This window comes from Ovis aries, chromosome 2 (genome assembly GCF_016772045.2).
Source record: "Ovis aries strain OAR_USU_Benz2616 breed Rambouillet chromosome 2, ARS-UI_Ramb_v3.0, whole genome shotgun sequence".
Taxonomy (NCBI): domain Eukaryota; kingdom Metazoa; phylum Chordata; class Mammalia; order Artiodactyla; family Bovidae; genus Ovis; species Ovis aries.
Genome location: NC_056055.1, coordinates 214,936,079 through 214,962,003, shown reverse-complemented (window position 1 = coordinate 214,962,003; position 25,925 = coordinate 214,936,079). Strand labels below are relative to the sequence as shown.

The 25,925-nt window shown below is 36.1% G+C and overlaps 1 protein-coding gene across 14 annotated transcripts in view; it reads left to right on the top strand.

Annotated features, from left to right (window-relative positions):
* IKZF2 (IKAROS family zinc finger 2) overlaps nucleotides 1–23,860 on the top strand; it is a 178,915-nt gene extending 155,055 nt beyond the window's left edge. For all 14 annotated transcript variants that reach the window (XM_060411260.1, XM_042244196.2, XM_060411255.1 and 11 more), the window contains 3 exons: nucleotides 164–301; nucleotides 8,930–9,073; nucleotides 15,513–23,860. In XM_060411260.1, the coding sequence (XP_060267243.1) occupies nucleotides 164–301; nucleotides 8,930–9,073; nucleotides 15,513–16,237 (1,007 nt within the window). In that variant the 3' untranslated portion in view covers nucleotides 16,238–23,860. The remainder of the gene's footprint in view (nucleotides 1–163; nucleotides 302–8,929; nucleotides 9,074–15,512) is intronic.
* Nucleotides 23,861–25,925: the final 2,065 nt, after the last annotated feature.

The window sequence follows — 25,925 nt, the reverse complement described above, 5'->3', positions numbered from 1 at the left end:
GTAGAAGTTTATTATCTTTAATCACCTAAATCGGAGTGTGGAGGAGGAAGAGATTTAAGTCTGAAAAGTATATAACTGCTTCCTCCAGACTATCAAAAGTTAGCTGGTAATTTTGCTCTGGATTGAGACCCGACAGCACACTAACCCTGAGTTCTCTTCACAGTGGGTAAACCTCACAAGTGCAACTACTGTGGACGAAGCTACAAGCAGCGCAGTTCACTGGAGGAGCACAAGGAACGCTGCCACAACTATCTCCAGAATGTCAGCATGGAGGCTGCCGGGCAGGTCATGAGTCACCATGGTGGGTAGCATGGCTTTCACCATTTCCATTCTCCCCTGCTGCTTTTGTCTTTTATTAGGGGTTAAACAGTTCTGTCTGCCCTCCAGCATGAAGGTAAAGTTTTACTCTGTTTTAGAGCAAGTGTAGATCATTCTCACTTTGTATGGGATTTCCTTCGTAAGTGCTTAAAACTAGTTAAGCTTTGGAACACTTCGCAAACAAGCTATATTGAGTTCTTACGATACACCCAGTTTATTTCTGATAGCCTGTGTTTGAATTAATATCATAATGGCAGATGGCCTTGAATATACCAAAGTGCAGTACTGTTTGGTCTTTTTCATCCACTGTATCAAATAGTTCAAGATGGTATCATGTAAATCTATAGGTTTTCTAAAATAAGCAATTGGTTACTTGTTTATTTACATTTCTCTTAGGTAAGTAACTGATATAATTGAAAATGTCTCCAGTTTGTTTTGTGGTTTATCTTGGAAGTTACTGATTTGGCTTTCTATAAGTATGGCAAACAATTTAGACCAAAATTAGGTACCACTGCCCTCCACAAAAATCAAAACCCAAACAAAACATCTGGACCTCCACAATACACAATAACAAGTAGGCAAGCAGTCCCTCAGGTTTATTCAACTAATCATTCTCTATTACCATAGACTTCCCTGGCGATCCAGTGATTAGAACTTTGCCTTCCAATACAGGGAGTGCAGTTTCGATCCCTGGTCGGGGAGCTAAGATCCCACATTTCTCTAGGCCAAACACAAAACAGAAAACAGAAAAATATTGTAACAAGTTCATAAAAATTTTTTAAATGGCCCACATCAAAAAAAAATCTTTGAAAAATTCTCTGTAACTAAAAAATAAAAAATAATATTAGTCAATCAGCCTCACAAAGTATTATGAATTTTAATTCTGTAGATTTGGAGCATCTGTTTGGTCCTACAAATTATATTTTTATAATGATTGATTTTATTATTCATATAAGCATATACAAAAATGGTAACTTATTGATACATTTATATCTTTCATTTAGGAAAGATTTGGTCAGTATAAATAGTACAGTTGAGAAATCCTGTAGTCACTTTTATATACGCATCTCTTTTGTATTTACAGACAGCTCAAGGATTATTTATGGGAGATTGTGGAACTGTGGAATTGTGTTTATTAGACAGCTAGTGATTACTTTTTGATGAATCAGAAAGTTTTTCAGTTATTATTCTGTTACCTTGGGTAACTGAAAATTTTCTTTGTATTGAAGATAGTTTATATTATTAATTCTATCATTATTGTGAATGAGTCCTTTTGTTTTTATATTATCGTTAATTAACATTTTTGAAAATCTGTGTTTTAAGTCTTTGTAAACTTGGTATTGTAAGCTTGCATCACTGGGCGTATGATGGCAACATAGGGTCCGAGCACTGAGGTTAAAATTGTGGACCTAGGAGTCCAGCAACTCTGGTCTGGCTGTGTGATGTGCGTCTGTGTCATCATAGTCTTGGTGTGAGAATTAAATGTGATTGGATGGGCAATGAAAGCCCAATAAATAGTTATTTTTACTATTTCAGGTAATTAAATATTAAGAAATAAATATAGCACCCCCTATAAAGTTATGTTACTTATGACATTAACTTAGACCTTTGAGGTTTCATTTACTGAGCACATTGTTTCTGTTCAAATTGTTGCTTCTAGAGGTGACTTGAGGCAAGGTAGCTGATGGAGGCTTGGGGCATGCCAGAGTTTTCTAAGACACCTTATGGCACTACTACTGATTTTTCAGTGTAATGTTCTTTCATTGTGATTTTTATATTTGACTGGATTATTAGTTTTATGAACTAATTTTCCATTCACAGTTATTTATGAAACTGTGTTGCAAGCACATGTGTATATGAAATAGAATCTCTCCTTAAAGACCATATATTTTTCTAGGGAGGTAAGGTATATATAAGTAATTATAGCCAGCATGTAACTATCTGTTGAGAGATTAATCAGCTATAGAATAAGTGGTGCCAAAAAATTTTAACAGATATATTCTGAGGTAAAAAGAATTTGAAACAATCGCAGCCTCAGCATCAACCTCTGTTCCCCAGATTGCTTGGCCTTTGACAGGCAAATGCCTTTACAGATGGTTTGAAATTGGAAGAGTATGGAATGTTGGTAAGACACTTGGTTACTGGGTAGGGCAGGAGATAAAGCAAGATGGAGTGTGTGTGTCTCTGTGGGATGGGCACATAGGTTTTGGTATCATTTATAGACCGAAATATTTGTTCTTCAATAACAGATGGAGTTTTAACCATCCAATATAAACCATATAAGTTTATATGACTGCTATTTCATGCTGCATTTTTTCTAAATGTGTTGCAGTAATAAGTTGAGACTATCCTTAACCTCTGCTTCCTTTTGTTAACATATGTAATGTCTGAGGTAGGAGTTGATAATTGCCCTAAGAGAGAGCGTATAGATAAAAATGCTGCTAGTGATCATCATTAACCTTTCTCATATACATGGCTTGGCATGTGTCTCATTTTTGCCAGAGCCACAGTGTCTAACTATTCTGTTACACTGGGTCTATTATTTAGCCTTTTCTTTTAGCTGTAGATATGGGGGTTGCCATCGTTGCAGTCACCCATTAGCTCTTTGAAATTAATGACTATTCTGTCTTCTTCATAACTGACGTTGTTATATTTCCTAGCCTCTCTTTCCCAAAACATGTTCTTCCCCATGTTGGTTTCTTCTAGTGAGGAAGTCTGTCTGAAGTCAAAGAGACTTTCTTTCACTTCAATTCAGGAAAACACCTATCGTGGGCTTGCTGTGTGCCAAGCTCTATGGAATGTTCTGAGAATATAAAGATGCATGGACATAGTTTTGTTCTTATATTTATAGTCTCGTAGGAAATACATAACAGATAAACAAAATGAAGCAAATGCTCTAATAAAGGTGTATAAACACTTCTCCTGAAGCATAGATGCAAAAGTCACCTAACCCTGGAGAAATCAAGGGAAGTTTCTTAAATGAAGTTTTTGCTCCATACATAAGGATGAGAAAAAATTGCACAGATCAGATTCACAAAAAGTATACATCCCAGGATGAGAAGCTGTCATAAGCTAAGACTTAGAGATATAAATGAACATTAACAAGTTTCTGGATACTGAATGCAGTTGGAGTTCAAGGGATGGTAGGAAATGAGACTAAAATAGTAGGTTGTGATGCAGAGATAGAGTTTTACATGCTCATCCAGTTTTTAAATTTCACTGGGGTAATCAAATCTGTGTCTTCTAAAAAACAGCATCACCGATGTAGAACATAGGATAGATGCCTGACTGGAGTGTGAGGAGAGACTAGGAGTGAGAATGCCAAGGAAAAGATAAAGAGGAGCAGCAGGAAAAAAGTATATATTTGCAAGTTAGGATCAAAAGTTCTCAAGTTTGATAAAAAGGAGGAAATTAATGACTTGCAGTTTTAGAAGTAAAGATAAAAATGAATTGCATTTTATGGCAGATTATCTTATTTAAAAGTTATTTTATGCTCATTTTTCAAGTCTTCTCAGCTTGAAGAAAAAGCTTTAACAAGCGAAGTATGTAATTAGCTTTTCCTCCTTGCCTGAAGACAAAAATGAAACTGTGAACCAAAAAGATGGCCAAGTTTAAAGCAAGAATGTATATTCTTAGGTTTATGTTTTGAATTATTTGGTAAAGGGAATTTCTTTATTGCAAGGATGGAGGCATAATTGGTAACATATAAACTTCCTAGTAAGTTTCTTTCACTGGTTTCTAATGAGTGACAGCATTTCAAGATGTTTGTTTAGTAAACATCCATTGATTCTTATTTGTCTCACATCTTCTGAAGACAGAGTCAAATAAAATGCAGTCCCTACTTGAGGTCGCTTACCAACTATTAGAAGAAACAGACCAGTCAACCAGCAGTTACAGTACTTAGTGATAAGCATTATGGGAGCACAGAGGACAGGTATCTAAGTCACAGTGGGTGTCCCAAGAGGAATTTCTAGGGAAAATTATGTTTGAGTGGAGTTTGAAAGGCAGAAGAGCGAGCTAAATAAATGGAAAGGGGTGTTTCATGTGGAGAGAACAGCAAGTATAAAGAAATAGAAGTCTAAAAGAGCATGGTGGGTTAAGGACCTCCAAGTACTTATGTATAATTAGAGCCTGGTTGGTAAAGGCAAGAAAAATTGGAAGGTGATGAGGCCAGAGAGCGAAAGGCAGTGAAGGACCTATTGTGCTAAGCAAAGAATTTTATGAATTTTATTCTTTATCCTAAAAAATATTATTTTTACATTTCATTGCTAGAAATGCGGACAGGAGATCAGAAGAGTCAAGATAGGACCATGTAGACCATGGCAACAGTCTCCTGATTGGTTGAGTTGGGCCTAGTAGCCATCAATGTTCAGAACACTTTAAACACTGAGAGCAACTATAAATGTAGCATCTAAGACATTTGGAATCTCCATGAGTGTATATCTGAGGAGGCAGGAGGAGACTGGATGAATGGGCAAAAGTCTAGGATTTGCCACAAGTCTCTAGTATGGATGACCATGTAGATAGTGCTCTTCACTGAGATGGAAATTAGAAAAATAAGAGAAAGTTTGGGGAGGGAAATAGAGATTTCAGTTTTTGAACACATTATCTTTTATGCACCTGTGAGAGACAGCCAAGTAAAACTGTCTAGAAGGAAGTTGAATATATAGATCTCGAGCTCTTAAGAGAAGTCTCAGTAGGCAATAAAGATGTGGGAGCCATCCTTATATAGGTAGTAATCTAAAGTAACAGATTTTATGAGGTTATATAGTTAAGTATGGAATGAGACAGCTAGAAAGACAAGGACACATTGAGAAGGGGGGAAAAAGAAGTGCAATGAAGCTGAGTGAGACTAGAGGATGGGAAAATGGAAAGAGTAATTTCAAGTGTGGGCACTGTCCACTGTTGTCAAGAATATAATTAAGATAAATGAAAAGTTTCTTTTTATGTTCTTCAACATGGAGAAAATTTGTGACAAAATAGAAGACATGTGTTGTCTTTATCATACTTGCCCTTCTTCTCCTGTACTTAACAAAGCTTCCATTTTCCTTTCGAGAGCTGTCCTCTCCCATTGGGCGAAGGCACAGTGGGACTGTCAGTCTAAGTGCCCTGCCCTCTTCTGGGGGATGTGGACATGTGACCTAATCTAGGTCTCTCAGAGTGTGTCTTCCTGGAATTTGAAATTTGAGTGAATTGTTTGGCAAAATAGCAATATTGGAAATACTTGTATGGTTCTATCTTTGTGATTTATCAATATGATGAGATAATGAAATAATGCAAGGATAAATACATTTTATGCTGTTTATAACTTCAAAAATAATATCAAGAAAGATATTTGGTTATGAAATTTGTTCTAATAAGTGAAGTTGGTATTTTCTTAGCCTAGATGAATGTCATACAATACTATTAATACCTTACTAACCAGAGAACTTGTTTTGTGTTTCAAGTAATGTATATCTGGAAACATTTTGATGAGTTGCACCCAGATTCATGAAAGCAAATAATTGAGATTAGTTACATAATATATAAAATGTATCAGATCTTCTCTCAATGGAAACCTTAAATGTATTTCAAACTTGTTTATACAAAGTCAATACTCAAATAGTGGCTAAGAGCCCTGCTCTGGAGTCACACCACTTAGGTTCTACCTAGATATAAACACTGAGAAAATGGTTCAATTAAGTTTTTTTGAAAAAATAAAAACACATCGTAAATCAACTATACTTCAATTTAAAACACAGTGTAAATGAACTGTACTTCAATTCAAAACACACTGTAAATCAACTACTTTTTTTTTTTTTTAAAGCACAGTGAGAAAATTACATCTTGGGTCTTTGTTTCCCCATCTGTAAAATGGAAATGGTAATTGCACCTGTCTCAGGGGGTTGTTGAAAGCATTAATTAGATTATTAAATGGAAAGCCTTAAAAAAGTACTTAGTATATAGGGTGAGTCTGTTGTTTTTATTATTGCCAGTATGGTAGAACAAGACTATTATTTGACATGTAAAAGTCTGTTGTGAAGTAGAAGTAAGACCAGAGCTCTACCAAAGTCATTGTTTTCAGTTCACATGAGCTTCATTGAACTTGGGACAAATCACCTGAATTGAGGTGGATGTGGTGTGGGACAGTTCCCACACCCAGGTTTCGTTTTGAGTGTTAAATGTGTGCAAATGTGAAAATTCAAGGTGAGACTTGAGCAAAACTGCCAAGTTCTAGACAACTCATTTCAAAACTAATTAGTATATTCAATTTTGGGGCAAACCCTGTTAACCAGTTTTGCTGTTTTTTAGCAAAATTTACAACAACAAACATTTTTTTCTTTCCGTATTTTATTTCAGATCTTGGTTCATGACATATTTTCATCTTGGGCCCATTCATGGCCTGTATTTCAATTAAATAGTTACTTTTTGATGATGTAGTAAGTGACCGTGAATTCAACATCTAAAGCAAAAGTTAAAATTTTGACAGTAATCTATATCTAATTATATGAATATCCACCATATCTTCCTGGACCCCCTTACCTGAATTCCTATGGACATTGATTCTTTGCTTTAAGTTGTTGTTTGGTTTTTTTTTTTTTCTTATTTAACTGTTCCTAAGAGAGGACATGTTTTAAGTAATGTCTGCTGCTACTGCTAAGTCACTTCAGTCTTGTCCAGCTCTGTGCGATCCCATAGACGGCAGCCCACCAGGCTCCCCTATCCCTGGGATTCTCCAGGCAAGAACACTGGAGTGGGTTGCCATTTCCTTCTCCAATGCATGAAAGGGAAAGTGAAAGGGAAGCCACTCAGTCATGTCCAACTCTTAGCGACCCCATGGACTGCAGCCTACCAGGCTCCTCTGCCCATGGGATTTTCCAGGCAAGAGTACTGGAGTGGGGTGCCATTGCCCTCTCCGAAGTAATGTCTAGACACATACTTTTTTTATTTGTATATCATGAATTATAGCAGTATACAAGTGTTTCTTTGTTTCTAAGTCTCATCTTGGAAATTTTTCCAAATTAACACTTAAAAATTATAGGATCCCTTGTCATTAAAATAGAGATTGAGGACTGAATTTTTCTGGCCCATCACCTGCCTATACTAGGTTAACCCAAAACTTAGATTGAATATCGATATCTTTAAGCAGGTCTGACTTACATCTTCTGATGCCATTTTTCATTTCTTCAAAATCTATAACCTGTATTGGTTATTAAATAGGTCACCTGAATTGTGCACTGGATTTTCTTAACTTTAATCTCTTGCCTCCTTACTTTTAGTGTCTGCCCCTGTAAAGGATAATGCATTGTGTTTCACATGGTAAAGCTATCATTCTGTAAATCACTTTACAGTGCATGATGAACAAGATATCCTGATATGAAACCTTTAGATTTCCAAACAGTGCTAACACAAGTTCAACTGTTAAAAAGTGACAATAATCAAGAAATAATAAATTATGGTCTTTTCTGCAAATGTTGGTTTTAATCCACTGATCAGGCTTCCCAGGTAGTGATAGTGGTAAAGAACTCACTTGCCAATGCGGGAGACATAAGAGACTTAACTTCAGTCCCTGGGTCGGGAAGATCCCCTTGAGGAAGGCATGGCAACCCACTCCAGTATTCTTGCCTGGAGAATCTCATGGACAGAGGAGCCAGGCGGTGCTCTCCAGTCCGTAGGGTAACAAAGAGTCAGACACGACTGAAGTGATTTAGCATGCACGTGCAGTCTGTCTCCAGTGTTACTCTATGTTTAGTTAAATGTCCTTTGAAAGTATTTTTGTTCAAAAATAACTTTAAGTTCTGTGTCTATACCATACATGTCAATATCTCATGTCAGTATCTATGAGCCAATATATTAACCCACAGCCACTTAGACAGATGGGATGAAAAGGGAGCAGCGCAGGAGAGTTTATGTCAGATGAATTAGAACAGTAGTTTAGTGAGCAAATATGCCAATTTGGAAATGGATTCTTTTATCCTGCTGAAGAGCTCTTTTTAAAATAAATTACAATCATAAAGCTGTCACCATTTACTATGCACGGACATGTTCAGAATCGGATCTCCGTCATGAAGGCTGCTTTGTGCAGGTAGGTAGCCACAGCCAACAGGGCTCACAGCTCTTTCAGTTCATCAGATAGAAAATCTGCTACAGGAAAATACATGGGTGAAAAAAACTGATTAAATATGCTGCTCTTCTGTGTGTCTGTATAACCTTTCCTCTGAAACAAGTTGACTTGCTTAAATTGTTTTAGAAAAATAAACTCCAAAAGCCTTGAGAATAATGCAGTCTTAAAGTTAGTATTGATTTTAATCAGTGTTAAAAAAACACTTTCAGAGGAATAAAATGAGAAAAAGAACATGTTGGCCACCAGTAGTGGCAACAGTGTATGTCATTGATCTGAGAGAGACTTGGATAAAAACAAGTTCTGTGCGTGTGTGTGTGTGTGTGTGTGTGTGTGTGTAAAATTAACAGTATACTTTAACATTAGAGGTTATTCTTTCTAATTGCTTTTACTCTACCATGCTAGTTTTTATATTTGTGTAACACATGTTGAGGTGGAAAGTCCAGCTTTGCATCTTTTTTAAATGTTGAAGAAATTATCAGATTACATTTTTTGTATGGTTTTATATAGTACCTCCTATGGAAGATTGTAAGGAACAAGAGCCTATTATGGACAACAATATTTCTCTGGTGCCTTTTGAGAGACCTGCTGTCATAGAGAAGCTCACAGGGAATATGGGAAAACGTAAAAGCTCCACTCCACAGAAGTTTGTGGGTAAGCATTACAAAGGGTCTTATTTCTGTAAAAGCTAATTTTAATGAGCAAAGGCATGTTCCCATGTATATATGAATATATATGGTATGTTTCAATTCATGAAATAAATGGTCATCTCTTTTCTCCATTATACTACACACAAAGTATGTGTGACATTACACACAGACGCACACACACACTACATACCCTTAGGCATGTGGGCCTAAGAAAAAGGGAGGAGTGATAGGACTCCATTGTTATCTCAAATTGAAGCCTATTATATAAAGGAAGTGAGAGTTGCTCAGTCATGTCCAGTTCTTTGTGACCCCATGGACTATACAGTCCATGGAATCCTCCAAGCCAGAATACTGGAGTGGGTAGCCTTTCCCTTCTCCAGGGGATCTTTCCAACCCAGTGACTGAACCCAGGTCTTCCACATTGCAGGTGGATTCTTTACCAGGTGAGCCATAAGGGAAGCCCAAGAATACTGGAGTGGGTAGCCTATCCCTTCTCCAGAGGATCTTCCTGACCTAGGAATTGAACCAGGGTCTCCTTCATTTCAGGCAGATTCTACCAACTGAGCTCTCAGGAAAGCCCAAAGTAGCCCTCATGGCCCGTACTTACATAAAATATAATAACAAATAACAATACTTAAAGAAAAAGATGTAACCTATTAGCCAGGTTTTTAATCCATTTTCTTTCCACAAAATTAATGCTTTTAAATAATCTGTCTACCAGTGCCAGAGATGCAGGGAGGATTCCCCTGGAGGAGAAAATGGCAACCCACTCCAGTATTCTTGCCTGGGAAATCCTATGGACAGAGGAGCCTGGAGGGCTGTAGTCCAAGGGGTTGCATGAAGAGTCAGACACAACTGAGCATGCATCCCCCCCAAGTATTTAATCTAGAATGAAGAGAAATTTTTTTGTTCAGTTTTGCATTAAAATAAGTAATTCAGCAATCTGCATTCAAGATGTTTCATATTTGGAGCTACAGTTCATATTTTTATCTTTGTTTTCATGTAGCTTATGTTTTAAACTGAAAAGATTAGATATGATATATTAGACTTTCATTTCCAAGCCTTCAGATATTCTTTGTTGCACTCAGAGTTGGCATCATTCTGCATATTATAATACTATAGTCATAAATTATCTCTGAGGTTACAGAATTATCTAGCTATTTTCAAAAAGAGCTGAATGAATAACAGATTCAATATAAAGAATTTTCATTATTTATATATATAATATATATTCTTATAGACATATAGAGTAAAAATTAGAAGAGATAAAAAATAAGCAGATTCTCACATTCTAGTGTCAAAATACATTGTGGAACATCTTTATGAGGGTTGAGTAGTAACTGAGAGAAAACCTTTGCTTTGCTTATTTCATAGGGGGAAGGGTGATAAAATTCTCCTATTCCAGTAAACACTTAGAGAAGATTTCTTTTCAATGTAAAATTGAAGAACTAACAAATCACCAAAATATGAATTTAAGATAAGCTAGAGAAGTTAACTGACAAAGTTCATTGAAAGAAGCCCAAAGATCATAGTTTATGCTAGGTCAGTTTAAAACTAGGGCTTCCCAGGTGGCCCTAGTGGTAAAGAACCCTCCTGCCAATGCAAGAGACTTAAGAGACATGGCTTCGATCCCTGGGTCAGGAAGATTCCCTGGGTGAGGGCATGGCAACCTACTTCAGTATCCTTGCCTAGAGAAACCCATGGACAGAGGAGCCTGGCGGGTTGTGGTCAATAGGGTCTCAAAGAGGCGGACATGAATGAAGTGACTTAGCAGCACACACAGTTTCAAACCAGCCCCTGAGAGTATACTCAGATCTGTTTTGGGCCCTGAGTCACTTTTCTTTCTGTCTCTCTTTCTTCCTGCTTATAAATAACCCTTTTAAAATGCCAGTTCTTCTGTTTTACAAAATTGGTTAATTTGCTGGATGTCTATTAAATGTCTATGTCATTGGGAAAATATGAAATTTATTACTATTCTGTTTTAGTTCTCATCTTTGTAATGTTTTTATGTTTCCTATGATTTAGATGCTACTCTCAATTTGACTTAGTTGCATCCCGTAGAAAAGAGGGATACATTAAAAAAATTTTATTCTAAAATAAGAACATTAGTTTTTTATTAGAAATTGATGATATTTTTCTCTTTATTTGGATTCTGTCCTAGTGGTAATACACAGTTGACGCTTGAACAACACAGGGTTTGGGGCAATGGCCTTAATGCAGTGGAAACTTTGCATATGACTTACAGATGACCCTCCTTACACACAGTTGTCCATATCCACCTTTCTGCATCCATAGATTCAACCATCCATGGATCATGCAGTACTATAGTATTTACTCTTGGAAAAAATCCTCCTATAAATGGACCTGTGCAGTTCTAACCTATGTTGTTCAAGGTTCAACTATATAACAAACAATTGCATAGTAGTTTTTTTATGATGCCTTTTGAAATGAGAAATATCATCATTCCTCACTTACTATAAATTTCTTTTTATCACTTTCCTCATTAAATACTCTCCTTTGATTTTATCAAGCTCACCAGGCCAATGATCCTTGAACTTGCTGTGTATTTGTTTCATCCTCTCTTTTCTTATCCAGTTTGGATTCCATGACTCTGTTGTCTTACTGTCCTTCTGTCTTTCAACTAGTAAAATGCCTACCCTCTAATGAAGCCAACTGAACCCTTTTCCACATCTACATAGCTGCTAGTAATTTTAGAGAAAATCCCACAGCCTTATAAATTGTCATCACTGTAAATAAATGAGTAACTGATCTCAAATACCAATTGTCCCATCCCTACTATATAGCAGCCTTCCTTTTATCCATCCCTGAACAGTCTTTTCTCATATTCAACACATAGGGCCATTTCAACCTTTCCCTACTCTCCCAAAAGATGGTATCTCACACCTTGGTGATATTACATCTAGATTCTTAGGAAATAAAAACAGTTGACATGATTTCAACTATCACTAATCCTGTAAGATATGTGCACCCACATGAATGCTCTCTTCTTTCATGGATGATAGCAGCATCCTTCTTTCTAATTAATGTTTCTTCTTGTTCCCTGGAATTCTCCTATCCCAGCCCCTCAAATAACTTGCACTATTATTTTCCCCCTTTCTCACATATATTTTTAACATATCCCTTCTATTGGCATTTTTCTTTTGGCATTCAATGTGATAAATTCTCATCATTTAAAAAAAAAAATCTAACCTCAAACCTAGGTCTTTTTCCAGCTACTACCTAACTTTCTCCTTCTCTTCAAAGATGTAATTGTTGAAAGAGTTCTCTGTGATTGCTTTCTATAATATTGTTTTTCTTTCTACTCATTCTCCAGCCTACACAGCCTGGCTTTTGTCCTCATGTTCTACTGAAATTATTCTTTATAGTGCCAAGTCCAGAGGACTTTCAGATTGGAGCATATTTTCACTACTGAATAGTTAATACTCTTAGAAACTCTCTCTTTCCTTGGTTTCAGTGACACTGATCTCTCTTGCATCTCTTCCAGCTGCTCTGACTGCTCCTTCTCAGTCCTTTTAATGGATTCCCCCTAACAGTTATGCGAATGGTTCTACAGTCCTAATGGAGGACTCAATTCATATGCCTAATTATTTTAATATTATAAATCAGGCTTAAATTTAAAACTATTGTGTTCTAACCTAATCTGGAAGACTGAGTTCAAATAATATAGAATTCACAGATTCCTCAGAGTTCCACACCAGAACTTGAAGGCATGTGCAGAACAAACCCCCCTGGTGTGCAGTCAGTCCCCTCTTTTAAACCCACTCCTGATTCTATGCAGCATCAAAGAGGGGCCTCATTGATGTCTACATTTGGTCTACACATCCAAACTCTTTCCACGCCCCACCCCACTCACAGCCCATAAAGAGTAGTGCACTGACCGTTCTTCAGGCCTTAGCGTGTACCTACCAGCAACAAAGTTGGTACTCAGGGAATGGATACTGTGAAGAGGACTCTGCCACTCTCAGTGCAAGTTCTGGGCCATTTGGACAAAGAATTCTGGCATGCTGGGCACCCAGAGTATAGTCTAGCGTGTAAGCTCCAGATTGGCACATTCCCTTGGCCCTCCACATTCCTTATTCCTTTATAAGGAGTGAGACCCAGGGCTCTCTAAGCATGGGACTCTAATCTCACTTGCCCTAGTCTATGGGCAGGTGTAAAAATCTTGATGTTCTTCCAGGTTCCATTTTTGACCTCTTTTTTCACATTTTACCTATGCCTTTGTGATATCATCTATTCCCCTGGCTTCAGAAGCTAATTTCTATTAACCGATGATTCTTATATCTGTATCTCAAGCCCAAATCTCTCTTCTGAATTTGAGACTGTATCTCAGTACTTATTAGACATGACTATTACTCATAGTCTTTCCCAATCTGAATTCACCATCTTTTCTATCTCCCATTGCCATCCACTAAGTTTCCCAGGCCAGAAACATTGGCTCAATACTTAACCTCTTTCTTTTTCTCATTCTATTTCTAGATAGTCAGCAAGTTCTAGCAACATTTCCTAATATTTTCTCCATTCCATCTAGTTTTTGCCATTTCCACTGCTTCTCTACTAGAGGAAGCCACCCATGATCTCTACATCCCTGTAGCAACAGCATCCTAAATCATCTTGCTAAATAATTATCTAGTTAGTCACTCTCCTGTTTAACCCTTTCAGTTCTTACCTCTCTCAGGATAGATTTCAAATTCCTTAGCTCTTGAATAAGCCCTACATTATCAGATAACAACTTTCTCATCTGTTTCCATTCTCAGCCATATGCAAAGTGTTAGTAATCCCTAGGATGAGTCATGCCCTCCTGCCTCTGAGCCTTCCTACCAGCTTCTCCAACCCTTACCCTTCCTTTACTTGGCTAATATTTGTCATCACATTCATTCTGTGATGTCACTGTCTTCAGGAAGCTTTCTTTTATTAATACTGTGAGTTTTGTATTCCTTAGTTGACCCCTTACCACATATCCCACTGTATTATAAATAATCCCTAAATTGTTGTCACACCCTCTAAACAGTGCTTCCCTGGTGGCTCAGTCGGTCAAGAATCTGCCTGCAATGTGGGAGACCTGGGTTTGATCCCTGGGCTGGGAAGATCCTCTTGAGAAGGGAAAGGCAACCCACTCTAGTATTCTGGCCTAGAGAATCCCCATGGACAGAGGAGACTGGTGGGCTACAGTCCATGGGGTTGCAAAGAGTTGGACACGACTGAGTGACTAAACACAGCACAGCTTAACTTTTGAACTCTTGACACTACAATATCTTAATTGTATGCTATGAAATAATTATTCATATTCTTTTTCAATTTTCATTACTCTGATGGGAGACCTTCCTTCAACCCTGAAATAATACTAGCCACATAAAAGTATTTTTCCAGAATACAATTCTATGGATCAGTGCACATGTTAGTCAAAGTAAGCATTAGTAGGAGAACACAGTGATTTAATGGAAGAATTTTTAAAAGAGAAAATACTCTGTCCAAAGCTGGCAATATTTGAAGGAGAAAAATCTACACTACTGTTTTTTGCACCAACTCTTTAATTGGTTAAGCTTAGATATTATGTTAATATACAATGTTGAAGTAAAATTAAATTAGTTGAAGTAAATGTTAAAAAGTAAAACTACAGATCTCTCTCTGTCAAGAAACTATATAGAAAACTAACAGTGGGTGTTCATATAGTAATAACATATGTGTCTAAATAAGAAAGGGGTGATGCAAAAATGAATGATTATCCGTTTCAAGAAGCAAAACAATGAAACAACCATTTTCAAGTTTATAATGAGTAAGTGCTTTGGGAAATACCCTATTTTTATATAACCCTAAATTTCATTCAGTTTATCAATTAAACTGTTAAAAAGTATTTTAATTGTGGCATTTAAAAATTTTCCAGAATGAGATATATTTGGTCTATAATCTTTCTCTAACATAGCAGCTAAATCAACCAAATTAACCATACACGATAGTGAGATAACACAGGTGTTATAACCATATCACTCTCGTTTTTATGATCTTTGAGGCTTGGTCACTGATGTTTAAAATATGCAAAAACAAGTAAATCTCTGACTATTTTTACCTGGTATTTCTTCTTTCTTCTACAGTTTCTGAGCTCTAGACAAGTGGAAACTTTGATAGAGAATGAAAATAAGATAACACACACTCAATCATACCTTTCAGGCCAGATAAATTTTCATGATGGCATTAGAACAAGTACAAATGGCTTGTGACATTTTTATTACTAATCCTCTCTGTAGGTTAAGAATATTTGTGAGTCTCAGCAGAATTAAAGAGCCTAAATACTTGATCTAAAGAATAAGATATACCATAGTATGGAAAACGAAAGTGATTAGTATATATCCTTAGTCAAGCTATTCATTGTGTTGTGTTCTTGTTTTTTTCCAACCTTTTTGCTTTTCTTCCCCTCTTCTATTCAGGAGAGAAGATCATGCGATTCAGCTACCCAGACATTCACTTTGATATGAACTTAACATATGAGAAGGAGGCTGAGCTGATGCAGTCTCATATGATGGACCAAGCCATCAACAATGCAATCACCTACCTTGGAGCTGAGGCCCTTCACCCTCTGATGCAGCACCCGCCAAGCACAATCGCGGAGGTGGCCCCGGTTATAAGCTCAGCTTATTCTCAGGTCTATCATCCAAATAGGATAGAAAGACCCATTAGCAGGGAAACCTCCGATAGTCATGAAAACAACATGGATGGCCCTATCTCTCTCATCAGACCAAAGAGTCGACCCCAGGAAAGAGAGGCCTCTCCCAGCAATAGCTGCCTAGATTCTACTGACTCAGAAAGCAGCCATGATGACCACCAGTCTTACCAAGGAAACCCTGCCTTAAATCCCAAGAGGAAACAAAGCCCAGCTTACATGAAGGAGGATGTCAAGGCTTTGGATACCACCAAGGCTCCTAAGGGCTCACTGAAGGACATCTACAAGGTCTTCAATGGAGAAGGTGAACAGATTAGAGCCTTCAAGTGTGAGCACTGCCGAGTCCTTTTCCTAGACCATGTCATGTACACCATTCACATGGGTTGCCATGGCTACCGGGACCCACTGGAATGCAACATCTGTGGCTACAGAAGCCAGGACCGTTACGAGTTTTCATCACACATTGTTCGAGGGGAGCACACATTCCACTAGGCCTTTTCATTCCAAAGGGGACCCCTATGAAGTAACGAACTGCACATGAAGAAATACTGCACTTACAATCCCACCTTCCTCAGATGTCGACATACCTTTTTTTTTAACATTGTTACTGTCATTAATTCTTATTTTGTGGACGCAGTGTCATTTGCTCTGCCTGATTACAATAAGGAAGAAACGGAAGAGAGAAGAGACAGGGGACATTGTTCCTTAACAGCTTGACTTGTTTATTGTGTGGGAATTTAAGAGCAGTTCATTTCTGCCATGCATAGATATAAGGTATATCATGCTTTGAAAAAAAAAAATCACTTGATTCATAAAGATTCATCTAAGGATTCTAATTTGCCACTAATGTTCAGGATTGTGCAAAGGCAGGAAAGATTAGCATTTTCTGGGTTGGACTTTCACAGTTTTAAGTGGGATAAGTAATTTTATCAGTCAAAGAACAATTTGTTTCAAAATGTAAATTGTTTTCCTTTTCCTCTAGAGATCATGGAACACACACACACATTATTTTCCATGATAACTCCTTGGATGAGTAGTTGTTGTGGGTTCTATGTTTACTTCCCCTGTGGAATTTATAATACGGTATGTTGTACCCTGTACCATATAGCAAAACTTATAAACTACAGGTAGTTAAGGACAGCTACAATACATCTGAGGTCCTATGATCTTATTTTTCTAAACTTAAGCACTGTTTTTCCATAGTTTTGATGACTTGCATTTTATAGACACCCTGGCAGCCTTACTTTGAACACCTTTAACAAATAGTGTTTTTATCTAGTTTTCAGAATAACATATGGTCTAAGAGTGGCTAAGAGGCATTCAGTAGTTTTCAGAAGGGACCTCTACTTTTCTTAAATTTGTTTGGGAAGTTTTCTTTTACAGCTGTAATGTGATGGCAGCATAGTATACATATTCCTTTCTAAAATGTATGCTTACGATTGTCACTGTATCAGCATTTAATCAGTGTTAACCAGTCAGCAGAAAAATATCAATATAATTAGGCTAACAGTAGGGGGGAAAAACTCACCCAGAAATCCCTTTTCTGGTATTTCTCTTTTCACTGGTTTTATTTTTCAAGCTTTGACCACTCCCCACCCCCAGTGTTTTGTCCATAGTCTGTTCATCTTTTATTCTTCTGGTGGAAAGTCTTAAAAATCTTGCTGTAGGCTATTTCTTTGAAAATCTCCTCAGAGCAGTTGCTAATTTGACCCAAGTATGGTAACTTGAACCACATAAGGTTATGGAACTAGGGCTATTTATTCTAGTATTTCTTCAATAATATTTACCACTTTTGGTACAAGGAAAAAGCAACTTCTTTGTAACCAGTGCATTATAGATAAAACAGACAAAAACAGAAGCTTATATTTACCCTTCTTGGAGTCTAGAATGCAACCGAACCTCCAAGCTAAAGTGTTCATGTCCACACTTTTCTGTCTTGAAAACGTGAAACTATCAATATATATATAAGCTCTTATGAATCTCAATCCCTTACTAAAGAATTTTTCTTCTTTTAATTCATGTATACATTGGCATATTTCATGGACAGATTTTAATTTCATTTATATGGGTGTTTTGTTTTTTCTTTGCAGTCTAACAGCATTAGAGGGGAGGAACTGAGTGAAACTGATTAAATTCATTTGTGGGGGGCCCACTTGGAGGGAGAATTCACTGCTTGTGTTTAGAGAGGACAGGCCTGACCATGACTGGATTGTCTGATAACCATTTCTGAATGTTAAAATTACATTAAGCAGTAAGTGATGACTGCTCTAAAAAAATCATTCAATGGGATGTTGAAACTGTGTTTTCTAGTGCAGAATGATGTGAGAATTAGCAACACTAGAGAACTATGATGGATAAGCAGGTCTGGCCCCAGTACTGTTCATCACCCATTTTCAGTTTGCCATTCACTTGTATAAGCAGCGTCTAAGCACTGACACAGCTAGAGCTAGGCAAAAAATGGTTACAACCCAGCTGTCTTTCACTGGCCCTCTGTGGCAATTATTTTTGGAGAAATAATACCCAAATTGTTCCTTTACATCTAAGACAAAGCACCAAATCGGAGATGTGAAATATTTTAAATAGCATGTTAACTGTCACTTTTTTTCCTGCATGCTCGGGTGCATTACCTCATTTTGAACATACAATGTATTATTCATAGGTGAAGTGTGTCTTAGAGACTTACCCCATCTATCCCAACCACTCATATATAATTGGAATTTCATTTTTTTTCCTTTTGGAGGAAGGTAAATAATTTAAGGTTAGTGATTTTGTGTTTTACTATAAATTAAGGAAACATTTGGATGGCAGTCAATATGTTTGTAATTTTGGCTATGTGTGAATTTCTGCTGGCATCATCTATGAATTTTTTTCCTGCTTACTAATTTTTTTTTTCAGTATATGAACAATCATGTACCTACCTGCCCAGGGATGTAACTGATTTCAGTGGACCTACAGAATTGTAGAGTTATCTGCTGAGGACAGTACTAATGGCACTCTCCCTTTCTGATTCCATTTTTTTTTTAATCTTTTTTCAAAAAGTATCCACCAGTGTATTACGTGTACTTTCTTAGCTTCATAGGAGGAACAACTAGGGACAAAGATGGCTTAGGGTGCAGCAGGGGCAAATGAGGAAAAGGTCAATTCCAGTGTGTACGTTAGGTAGAATTTTTGTGGACACAGTGCTTTCTGGGAAACTCTGGATGGCTATATTTGCATGCTTCTTCACAAAAGGAAATATGCAAGATGGTTGCACCTAAAAATAAATATGAGGGTCAGACACCAAATAAATCAAGTTTTACATAACAGTTATATGCTCAGTTTATTTAGGTGAGATATCACATTAGAGTATTTGAGGGGCATGTAAATGGGTTAGCCTCTGTATTTTCCAGTTTGGCAAAAATGCGTCATGTTGTTTTGCCCTAATTTTCCCCAGAATTTTATATCCAGCTCATTTTAAAAGATATGTATTGCCTCTCTCTAAAAGTGGTCAATCACTTTTTTAAAGCCATTCTAACCTGGCTTTTTACAATAGTGAAAGTGACCAATAAGCAAATTGGAAGAGATTTCAAGCTGTTGAAACATTCTGTTGTGAATCTTCTGGAAGGACAAAATGGGAGAATGAGCGACTAGGATTCAGATCTGGCTGCAAGGAGGGACTGTATCCCCTACATACGTTCAAGCTGCTGTGTGCCTGCATCATAGTATACATACACATTCTTTTAAAGAAAATTCATGAAAAAAAGAAATTAGAGTAATCAGGTGTGTTACAGGAGCCTATAGAGAGTTAAAATTATGATTAATACTGGAGCAACTTAATAGGTTTATTTTATCAGACTGTATAGAGAAATATTAAAGTTACTAGTTTATCTTTAGGAGTAGTCACAACTATTCAACTTAAACCTTGAGTCTTTACTATGTACTTCCAGAACAAATCAAAACAATGAATCAAAAAAAAACTTTTAAGCTGATTTCACATAACCTCTAAAGTGAAAGAAACATAAATTACTCTTAAATGGAAAGAGTTTTCAAGTTTTACTTGTTGGCAAATGGAGAAAGGCAACAATGTTTTAGTGAGCTCGGTATTGTTTTTATTTATGGGTTTTGTATTTCAGTCTTAGACGTCACAAAACCATGAAGTTTTTATGATATTTTATAAATGTTTGACAAAAATTACATCAGTGAAGGCATTTAGGTGAAAATGATGTTTTACTTTTGTTATCTTTAAACTGATTCCTTAAGGTGAATGGAAAAAGAACAGAGAAGTCTGCAAAAATACAAATAAAAAACTCTATGCTCCTGGTTTCCAGACAGAACTTAGATTATAGGAGGTATTGGCTATGTTATTTTTTAATTTTGAATTATTAATTTTACAAAAAGGGATGTTATAGTTTGTGATCATCTTTCATTCTATTTTATATATTATTTCAGTAAATATTGTCTGTATGAAAATTATTCTAAAACAGAAAATTCCCCAGAGGCAAAAGAAAAAAAGAGTAGAGGGTGAAATTGAAGTTTATCTATATGAAAATTATCTTAGAAATGTTTTAAGCCTCCAGTTTCTGCAAAATAATTAAAATATACAGTAACTGGTCTTAAGGTCCTGAATTTAATGTATCAAATACTTATAAAATTTATTTATGTTTGTGCCTTTTTAAAATGCATTGAGTGTTGGTTAGCTGTTTAGTTCTACACCACTTATATTACGCATTTTTAAAAATCACTTAAAATTACTATATAATTCATCTTCGTGTTCTTAGGTCAAAACCATTAGAGGAATTTCCCATACAGAGACTTTCAGCTCATCTGCTTAAAGTAAAAGAAAACTTTGAAACCAGATGTTGCTGTCTTTTTAGTTTGATAGTATTTCTGAATACCATTACAAGATATGCAGGTAGTATATGAGATGGAGGGAAATTGTAGCTGTGAATTGCATTATGGTATGGTATGTATTTTTGTTTTGTTTTTAAGGAAGAATAAGATCTAGTATCAAACAAGGCTTTATTAGTGGAATTTTGAATCAATAAAATACAGTATTGTTTTGGAATTTCACCTATAGTCTAGTGTTCTGCTAGTCTTAGAATGTCCTCTTCTAACCTGTTAATGTTGTGTGGAATGATGTAAAGAAGCAGGCCATTAATTCTCCTTAAACAAAACAGAATTGAAGAGTCATATCATATTGCTATTCTCCAAAGTATAATCTCAAATGGTTTCCTACCATGGTTGTGTATTACTTGCAATGGATGTGTTAAAATATGACAGCTTTTTAAAAAAGAAATGAGCTGCTTGTTATTCAAAGCAAATGTCATATGACCAAGAAGCTGTGATATGCTAGTGTTTCTTTTTATCATAGTGTATTGCTAGGCCAAATAATGACACCTTGAATATTTTTACATTTATTGCAGAAACCTAAAATTTTGGAATTTCCATAAGGTTTTTTATGTAACATTATATTTCTAGCTTTTTAGTTTTCTCTTGCTGTACTGTAAGTTTGTGGATATTTTTCACACACACTCTTTGAAAATAAGTTCCTAATTCTGTTTATGGGGTTTTTCTCCCATAACATTGCATTTGTATATTTTCTGTATAAATTTATTGTGAATTAACCTTTATCCCATACAGAGTGGTACGTGAATGACTAGTTTTCTAAGATGTCCTTTTTATTGTGAATAAAATATAAAATTTAGAGGCCCTCTGCTAAGCCACATAAAAGTACAGCATAAAACTTCTTATAGGTTTAGATAAGCCAGTTTGCAGTTAATCTGGCCCTTTAAATTACCTCAAGTGACACACAGTAAGAAAAGCTTCTTCAGTGGGTGGAGGTCACTGATTCCCCAACTATGCACTTACCAGGATTCTACTTAATTTACTGGAAATGGATTTTTTTTTTTTTTTCATGAATACACTGTAACAAGGGAAAGACTCTGGGTTTTGTTTTGTTATTCTTTTGTGTGTGTGTGTGTGTTTTTAAGTAGTTCAGTTTCTGAAACTGTGATAAAACATTTTGACTTGTCAAGTATACTCTCAGATATTGAACATAAATCGCATCCCCTTGTGTGTATCAGTTTTTTGTGATCTGTTAAATTTTGCCTGCTTTCACCACATCCTTTCTGTTTTCTGTCCATGTTCCCTCCATCATTGTCTCTGCCTCTCTTTCCCCCTACTAGTTTGAGGATTAGGTCAGGTTTTTATTTCCAGTTCATAGGTCTCTTAAGTCTTAATTTTTTGTGTATGATTTTTCTTGGCTGTATAATCTGCTGACATATTTTTATATTCAAGTGTAGTTTTCTATTTTTTTAAAAAGTAGTTGAATTAAAACAAGTAAGGTATATAACCCATGTGTTACATTCACTTTCAAATATTGGGTATCTAAAATATGACTTCAGAGACTATGTAATCATAAGAACATGATATGTTTCCTTCCTTTCTTGCTGGATTTTATGTTCTGATTTGGTTGTTCTCCTAAAATATGTGTTATGAGAAATTAAACAATTTTTTTGCAAGAACTTAGAAAGATGTTAAAAATCTAAAGCAAAAAGTCTTAACTATCTTCCAGCTGGGAGAAAATGCTTTAACATTACTATAATAATATTCCAGGTTTGGAGTGGGCTCTCCAGGCTCCCCATTTGCTCTTAATAGTTGAACTTTTTAGACCATGTGTTATTTGCAATCCCAGAGCGATTGCTTCTGCTACTTAGTTTAAAAGATGTTTTTCTTTACTTTCTGTACAAGTGCAATACTTTCCTTGAAGTCTTAAAAATGATGGTTATTTTTCTTATTCTTTCTTTAGTTAAAGACAAAGAAACTCTTGAAAATTATGGCATGTTAAAGGACACAACAAGCAAAAAGAAAAACACACCACAGTCAAAAGATTAGAGAATGTGGAAACCACTGGTCTAATCTCATGATATCTTTATTTAGACTAAATTTTTTTGGAAATTAGTAATCTTTTGCCTGAGAAATGTATCCTAAAGTTGAAATTCTTAGAGACTGAATTGTTTTTCGTAGACCCTTGTCCAGTGTTTTAAATTAAGAACCTAATATTTTTTTCTATTTCTCTTTTCTCCTTTGGAAATGAACTTTAAAATAAAAGTAAAGCACTTAGCTCAATTTTAAACACTTATCACCTATTGGAGAAAATTTTTAAGAAATATTTGGAGCACTCCTGTTTTCATACAACTTAAGTAAGAGATATTTTTCATATCCTACATATTTATATGTAGCATTCTGATTTTCTTTTTTTATATCTGTGTCCCTGTAGTAAAACTGCTGTAATGTAAATACATATTTTGATTAAAAAGATAACATTTCTTTGGCATTTTTTTAAAAGGCAGTTACTGCATTTGTACAGTATATGTCTTGGCCATTTTAGATTTTTTTTTTTTCTTTAACAATACCAAAGGTAATTAGACTACTTTGAAAACTAATTGCTTGACAGTTTCTAGGATATTTTAAGTTTTAGAAGCGAAAAAAGATAGGTCAAACCAGTAAACCTCATTTTTTTTCAAACTAATAATTTGGGAAAATAAAAACTATTGTTTAAAAAAGATATATATATATATAAATATATATGTAAAATTAAAATTCCAGATCTTGTATGTCAGGTTTGCTCAGTGTAATGTAGTTTTTTTAAGGCTCAAATACCATACCTCAGAAAATGAGGTTTACTATGGAAATACTGAAACAGTCTTTGCAGTTGTGTGACAAGTCACCCTGCTATACACCAATTTGGAGACCTCCGCTAACAGTTCTATCACTGCAGACTAAAATGTGGGACTTGTATTTCATTTGTTTTTAATGCACACGCATACATGTTCCGTGCATGTATGTGGGTATTGTGTATACGTGTATGAGTGTTGTAATATGCATGTGTGAGTGTGTGTTTGTATGTGAGTACAACTAAAGAAGCTGCAGAAACTTTGTAATACTTTGTGAAAAGGATTATATTATAAAGGTTTGTACTGTCTGAGTGCACAGCTACTGGAATAAATTTAGGGAATCTCAGGAACAAGCATATAATTTGTCCAAGATTTATTTCTTCTCAGAAGTGTAAGTGCAGTTTTTAATTCTGTATATTATTTAATATTTTACCAATAAAATAAACTTCTGACATAAAAAGTTTGCTATAAAAACTTTCTGGTGAAAATTCTGTACACAAGCACATTGTTCAAATACAGAAAACTGTTGAATCATATTAGGCTTTAGTTATCACTGCCGTTGTATATATGTGTCACGCTACCTGATCCAGAGATGTGGATGCATGAAATCAGAAGCCTCCATCACCACTGTGTAGTCTGCTAGAGCAGAGAACAGAATAACCTGCGGTTTGTTAAGGATGACATCTCTTTTCTCTTCAGGCAGATTTCATATATATCTGATTTTACCAGTAAAACAAATCTTACAATTATGTATGTCAGAGCCTATCCCCTATTTATAGAAGAGAAAAGTAAACCCTGAGGGGAAAAAGCTGTGACTTGCTCCGGAGGACAGAGTGCATTACACAAGCAGTCCAAGTAATGGTCAATCACCACATTCAAAACCAGCCTTTCTTAGGGTTCAGACCAAGAAATCAAGGATTAAGTCATAAAGATTGTTCAGTCACACTAGCAAACATGGGTTTTCTGTTCTGCTTCATGTTTTACCACCATTGCGTGAGCCATAATTGCCTCAGATTTTACACATATGTTTTAACACAAGAAGTTTGTTGTTAGAGATGTCCCCATAACTGGAAATATAAAAGAGCACATATGATTAAAAGATCATTTTATTGAGCTTTAGCTATCATTTATCCCCCACACCATGTTAAAGTCCACCATCGCATTTGAGGTGGCTATTAGAATTTTCCTTCATAACTATTAGAATTTTATGGATATTTATCACATTCCCCCAGAATTTCACTTTCACTTGCCACAGAGAAGGACAACTACAAATGAAATATTATTTCATTGACCAACCTTTCATCCAAAATACTAATTTTTAGAAAAATTAAAAAGATGAACTTAATAAATCACTCCCAGTGTTAACTTTATGAAGAATTCCTTCAAGATCAGCCAGAAATGTTCGATTCTCCTATAGTATTGACAAAAGCAAAATGAAAAAAATTTTAAGCCTGCCATTTGTTCTTGGGTTTTCTATTGCAGTAGCGTCAGAGAAAGGATAAATAATTGAAATCTTGATATGCGTGTAAGACTTTTTATCAACATGCTCAAGCCCAGTGGTGTGAGCCACTTGGTGAAGGAGGTTCATTTTCAGCATTTTAGCAACTCTGACTCTTGCTATTAGGGAGTACTAAGATGGATCCATGAAACATTCAACAAAACCTCATGTTTTGTTAATAGCCCTCCTAACAGTTTCCCATGTGATTTTTTTTTTTAACTTCTCTCTGGAGATACCAACAATGATAATAACTGGTAAAACTGAATTTTGCTCCCCTTCTGTGGTTTGACACAAAACTTGAGGGAGGTGCTTCCATAAACTAGCCTATCAGGCAGAGAGGAGGAATTGACAAACAGGATAATGTGCCCATAATTCCATATTAAAATGGAGAAAGTGAAAGGAGATCCCAGAAAATAGATACATGCTCGGTCTGAGAAAAACAGCCTTTTTCTTTTTGTCTTTACTGCTGTTCTTTCATCCCCAAATATGTCTTAGATCAGACCGACTGCTTCTAACTTGAAGTTTAGTCAGGCACAGGACAAATCCCTCAAAACAGTAAAAACATTTACTGCCCATATTGGTGTTGAGTTGTTTGTTCTAGAAGCCCTTAAAACAGCTGTATGAGCCTGATCATCTGACCCACTGGAACATATGCAAAGAAGCAAGATTTTTAAATGCACAGGAAGACCAAAGATAGCAATGAAGTAAGGTAAGGGTGTATGTTTGGGGCCTTTCTGGTCCTTAGGTAAGCCTATCACTAAAGAAACAGTTTCGCAGCCTAGTCATGGTGCCTGAGCTAATGGAAATTGGGATCAGAATCAGGTTGTCTCCCCTGGGAGGGTTTTATGAAATCCCTTGATGGGAAAGGAGGAGAGTTTAACCAAGGGGGAATGGGAATAAAGCCCCTATTATCTCAATGGCCTGGCCCATGTGTTGGTTCTGGTTTGGTGGATATAAAAGCTGAAGAGATGGCAACCCACACAGCTTTTGCAAATGATATGGGAGAGCTTCTAACTCTGATATTACC